General features: G+C 34.4%; 1 protein-coding gene across 1 annotated transcript in view; it reads right to left on the bottom strand.

Moving 5' to 3' along the window:
* RALYL (RALY RNA binding protein like) overlaps positions 1–6000 on the bottom strand; it is a gene marked incomplete at its 3' end in the record, with an annotated part of 523686 nt that overhangs the window by 64122 nt on the left and 453564 nt on the right. The window contains exon 6 of the mRNA XM_082858435.1: positions 4062–4175. Within this exon, the coding sequence (XP_082714561.1) occupies positions 4062–4175 (114 nt within the window). The remainder of the gene's footprint in view (positions 1–4061; positions 4176–6000) is intronic.

The raw sequence follows: 6000 nt of genomic DNA, 5'->3' as shown, positions 1-6000 counted from the left end.
AACTATACAGTGACTAGAGAAGAGAGATGACAATGTTTCAAGATGCAAAACTAAATGACATGAGAAGCAGCTGAAGAAATTACTGATATTTATCTAGAGAAAAGAAGACGTCAAAGATGCTTTGACCAAGATTTGAATGCAGCTAAGTTGAGCATCTATGGGCCAATTATGTTGACTCTATTCGAAAGTTTTGGAAGGATGAGAATACTACAGCTCTTTTATATATTTAATTGGCTGATACAACCACAAGGGATTAGATATTAAGCTTGGTTTTAGGGGACATAAAAAGAGTAACTGAACCAAGTAAAAGCAAAGTCCATTTTGGCTCCGTATAAAGAGAACTTACCATAGGAGTATGAGACACAAATATGATCAAGGACCAAGCAAGTAACATAAATGTGTGAATTGGCTGGATAAAGATATTAGCAAACTGAAAAGTGCATGTCATGTATAATATGGCAGCAGTATTGAAAGATTCCAATTTTTCAAAAGAAGTTATATATCTTGACATTTATCTGTAACATTCTAATTCTTGGACATTAATTTATTAAAAAAATTCTGTATCTTTTACCAAACATATAGGCAGGATGAAATTATCCTGATTGGACTGATGTGTGACATCACTAGTGGTTAGGTCTAATGGATAGGGTAGGTTGGCTAATCTCATTGGAATTGTCCAAGTGAGTTTGGCTGGTCATATAGGAAGCACATCACTGAGAATAAAGTTGAATTAAAGAATGCCTAATTGCCTTTTCATATCACAGAGTCTTTGCCTGAAATTTGATTTTTAAAAAGATGTCATTGCTCATTGTACGATACTCAGTCTTTAGTTTTCCTTCTCACTCCTTTCACCCTTTATGGTCATTTTACATCACTGTGTAAACCACATATAAATATGTGGCAATTTACGATTCTCTTTTAAAAGAATTATCTAGGAATGAGGCACAATTGTAGGCTAAATTGATATGTGTTATTTGTTGTTTTCAATAATCTATAGTCACCATATCCCAAAGTAATGTTATTTGAATTATTCAAATAGGAAAAAAATAACATATGCAGGGTAGATTCATACTAATCATAATTTAAAAGCTGGAATATATGCTTGAGGCCATAGTCCCTTCCTCTACTTTATATTTGAGGGGCTTGAGACCTAGAAGAGTTAAATGACCTGCTAAATCGTGTCCAGTGCATAGTACATGGTGTTGGAAAAGTCATAAAAGTTAGAGAAAACATGACCTTGTTCTGAGGAAGTTTACAACGTCAAAGGAAGAGATAGGATGCCATGCAAACATCTATTAGCAGTAATTTAAGGTACAGAGAATCCAAAATTATGTCATTATACCTCGTTACAATTATTCCTGATAGCTTAGGAATTCACTTCAAATGAAAAAGAAAAATGTGATCCTATGAAACCTGAACTCAGGACAAGCTCCTTGCTGTGTGGCTTTATTCTGTTTGTAACCCTCCATCTCCTTCCTGCCACTATTCTATGCTGGAAACTTTCATCATCAAATGACTAAGAGTAAACTGGGAATGAGAGATGTATAAAAGAGCAATAGTGAAGAATAAATGTTAACTACCATATAATTGGCTTGCAACCAAATAAACATTAAAATGGGTGTCTCCTTAAAGTTAATAAGGAAGTACTGAGCAATTAAAAAGAATTTTAATGTATTTCTCTCCACTTTCCATAATGTAGTATTGACTCCATACAGCCCTGCTTTCTTTTCATAAAGAAAATATAGAAAATGATCATCTTATCTCCATAAATATGAATACTGTTCAGGAGACAATTACTACAAAACTGAAATTACAAATTAAATAATTCCACTTTCTTCCTGACATGTTCAAGTAAGAAAGACATAAATATCAAAGGCCTAAGCCTATCATTTTAAAAATAACTGTCTCATGACTGGGAAAGTTTAAGCATGTACAGAAATAAGGTGACAGTCTTTCATGAAAAGAAAATGCAAGCTTTGAATTTCAGTTTCTTGTTTATAGATGATCTTCTAAGAAGATATGTGGAAGGTATTATTCATTGCAGGAAACTGGAAATTATAATATGATGGAATAAGGATCACATTTTTCTCGTTGAGGCGATTTATATTTAAATGAGTTCTCCATAATCCTTTAAACTGAAGTGCAAATTGGTTATCAAAGTCCTTTGCTGTAAGGGTTGTTTTACATAATAATGAATTTCACAGAAGTTTCTCAAAGGGAAATATTGATTTAGGCAACATCACAGGGTATTTCAATTCCAGCAACACTTTAGATTAGTGCCATAGACAGCATATAAAAAACTTTCTAAAATCTAAATTTCTCTATTAAGAAGTGTAGGCAGCATATTTTTTCTCAATAGAAAATATAACAGAAGTTTTTAATAAAAATGAGCCTATTTTATCTATTATTTATCTACCACTTCTAATGCACATGAACTTACCAAAAGTTAATGAGAATCTACCATGTGCTAGGTATATGGCTTATTGTTTTAGAAATAGGCTGCATGATAGTAGTAGGAAATATTCGTTTGCCTATATATGTTTATGTTACTAACAAGACCAAATAGCACCAATTATTGAGCCTTTACTCTATGTTAGTTACTGTACTATACAACTTACATGCGCTACTTTACTCATTTCTCACGTTGCCAGGTAGCCATTACTGTTCTCATTTTATAAATGAGAAAACTGAGGCTAAGAAGTTGTGAGGATTTGAACCACAGTATATTTCTGTCACTCATTATGCTGTAACACTACCTCACTGCTGGCTTCTTTTCAGTCTTGAACCCTGCATGCCTCATTACCAGAAGGTAAGCTCTAGTCATCTCTCCAGTGATACAGTCAACAAACAGGCAGGTTCCTCTTTGTTGTAACTCAGTGGCCCTAGATCCCAAGTGGTTCTCATCCGTTAGTTGTTACCCAGGTAGCCTCACTTCAGGGAAATCCTGGGACCAGCCCATGGGTGGAACCTGAGATTGTTCCAATGTTCCTATAACATTGGAAAGGGCAGTGCTTTCACTCACAAGACCTGGGTTTGAAACCTAGGTCTATCACAAACTATTTATGTGGCTATGGAAAAGTCAGTTTACCTCCTTGAACCTTCATTTTCTCCTCTGCAAAATGCAGAGGCCGGATTTGATCAATGGTTTTCAAAACTGTATTGTTTATTTTTGAAAAAGTGAAGCCCTTTTAGCAAATGAAGTCTTATGTTGAATCTCAACATATAAAACATATACAGGTAGAACTACACTGTTTGCAGCAAAGGCTGGGTTTGGAGGAGGCATGAGTTCATCTGCCTCCTGGGTGTTCTTCCAGCACTCATCTCATCTCCAAGGAGCCTCTGAGGCATCAAAGACCCTGCAGAATACAATTTGCAAATTATGAACTAGCTCATCTCTAAGTTTATGCCAGTTCTCATAGTGTATGATTTTAAAACTGTCTGTTGCCATATAAAAGGGTATTAGAGTTTTATTAGCATGGAATGAGGGTCAGGGAAGATAATTCAAAGAGAGAGTACATTAAATTAAAGAAGTAAGTCAAATGATGTGGCCTTGGGTGGCCAGGCATACCATTGATACTGAGATCCTGCAAATGGGTTCTGAAGTTTTGCAGAGTTGCAGCAATGCAAGAGTGAGGCTTTATAATCATGGTTTTTGAAATCTGTTAAATTTTGCTGCAGTTAATTTAATGAAATATGAATATAATTTTAGCTCAATAGAATATTTCATTAATTGATTTAATTTTCTTAAAGGTTACTTGATATTGAGATGTAAACTTTTAATTATGATCCAACTGTTACTTATTATTAGCATCAAAATACTTTTCCTTTTTTCCCTTCTTTTTAAAAATATGAATTTTAGGCAAATTGGCTCACCTTCTCTAAAAAGTTAAAAATCAGATTCCATCATTGCAAGTCTAAGCTTAAAGACTGTATTCATGTAAATGTACTAAACTCTATTAAACTCAGCCAGTATCCCTCTGGGCCTGTGCTGTCTCCGTGATTGACACTGTTTCAATGGTTTAATTCTGACATGTCTGTGGCCACAGATCTTTTTCACTTACCTGCCTCCGCCTTCTGCTGCTTCTCAATCTTCTCCAGGCGCCCTAACAAGGAGTCAATTTTAGTTTTGATCTGGGTTAATTCTTTCTTGATTGTCTGTAATTCATCTGATTTCACTGGAAAGGGGAAAAGGGAAAGAATGCAACAGAATGTCAAATGCACCACGACCCACCTAAGCACAACTCACAGACACCCCATGTTTTCTCAGGACTGTGTCACATCACATAAGATACTTTTCAATCTTATCTGTTTCTCATTGCTTCCAGTGATCTTGCAATACTGGATGACTTTGCCAATTACAAGAAGTGATTCCCAGCGATGTGAACATTTGATACTAAATCTTTTCACTGAAAGTTATGCAATGGGATAGAGGAATCTAGAAATGTTTTATACACTAACTAAAGACACTAAATTCAGTGCAAATGGTAGAGTAAATCTGTACTGTAAGACAGATTCAGATTGAGGAATGATTAAATCATGACAGGTATGCTTTGAGAACTATGATACTGCTTTGAAGACTATGTTGTAATGTATATTTCAGTGATATTTTTAATCCAGTTCCTTAGTGACTGATTGAAACCAAGACATAACATTTGTCCTGTAAAGAAGTGTCTTAAATGCTAGAGAACTCTCTCCAACTTGCTGTACTTTTGCTACTTTCTTTATTAAAAACTGCAGCAATGGGTTGTGTGTGTGCCTCTTTTTAAGCCCTGGGGCTTCGAAGGAAAGGAAATTCACTGAAGTCTCCACTGATATTTTCTACAGTCGTGGCTCCTTTTCCAGGTTTTGAGTGTTTAATGGGACTATCTAAAAATGGAACTAACACAAGGTTGACTACTTTTAATTTGGCAAATAAGGATGTTAAACACAACAAACATCCTACTATCAATGATAAGATAAGGTCAGTTTCCTATTTTAAGGACAATCCTTTCAATGAAGTATGTTGATGTTTATGAAAAATTCACTGCACTGTTCTTATTTTCTCATTTCTTTGAGAATCACTGGAAACTTTGTCATGAGCCCTCAATAATGAGATCAAAGATTTTTAAAGCTATAAATCTAGAAGAGCTAAACCTGTCTATGAGCATTCATTAGGTGAGTTTTTGGGTATCCATGCCTCAGCAGAGAGCTATGCTTCAATATCTGGGGTAAAGATCTTGATTTCAGTCTATTATTCTTTTCTGTCACTTTTCCTTTCAAGTTTATAATAAACTTGGCTTGGATATTCCTGAAGAAATTGAGTGTTTAGTTTGATTGATTCTTTAGTCTTCAGAGTTTTTTTCTAAGTAGTTAAAAACTAAAGGCAATATATGTTTGCTTGAAATAGAGGTAGTTGTCAACTAAGACATATGATATAATCTATATGATAAATTATGTATCAATATACACTAATTGCTCAAAGGAAGAATAGATTTTTTCCAATATAAACATGAAAAAACATTTTCTATTATAAAACCAGAAATTTTTCATAACAAGCAGATTTTTATTTATGTTACAAAGTAGTTAGCAAAATAAAAACTACAAGAATAAGCGATCCTGTAGAGAGTTCCTATTATGAAGAAACAGACTGAAAGTGGAACACGATTTAAAATAGAAAATTGCTCCTATGGCAATTATTTCTAAGACATCAAAGTGCCATTTTTGAATCACAGCTATATTCGAAACATCATCTGTCACAATTGTAAATTGATTCAGCTTTGAAGAATGATTTTCATTTCCTTTGATGCAAGCATGTCATGTAGTTTTACTTAAACCTATCAAATTTAATAGAAAATATTTTACCTTAAAACATTAGATTTCAGTGCAGGAGAAATGGGACTGTGGCTGGAAACAAATGGGATATATTTTTTAGTAAGTGAAGTCACTCCTCAGCCCAGAAATGAGGTTGACTATCTCCTTAAAAAAACATAACTAGGGCTTCCCTGGTGGCGCAGTGGTTGC

This window comes from Leucopleurus acutus (assembly GCF_964270905.1).
Source record: "Leucopleurus acutus genome assembly, chromosome: 17".
Classification (NCBI taxonomy): domain Eukaryota; kingdom Metazoa; phylum Chordata; class Mammalia; order Artiodactyla; family Delphinidae; genus Leucopleurus; species Leucopleurus acutus.
This window is presented reverse-complemented; position numbering and strand designations above follow the sequence as displayed.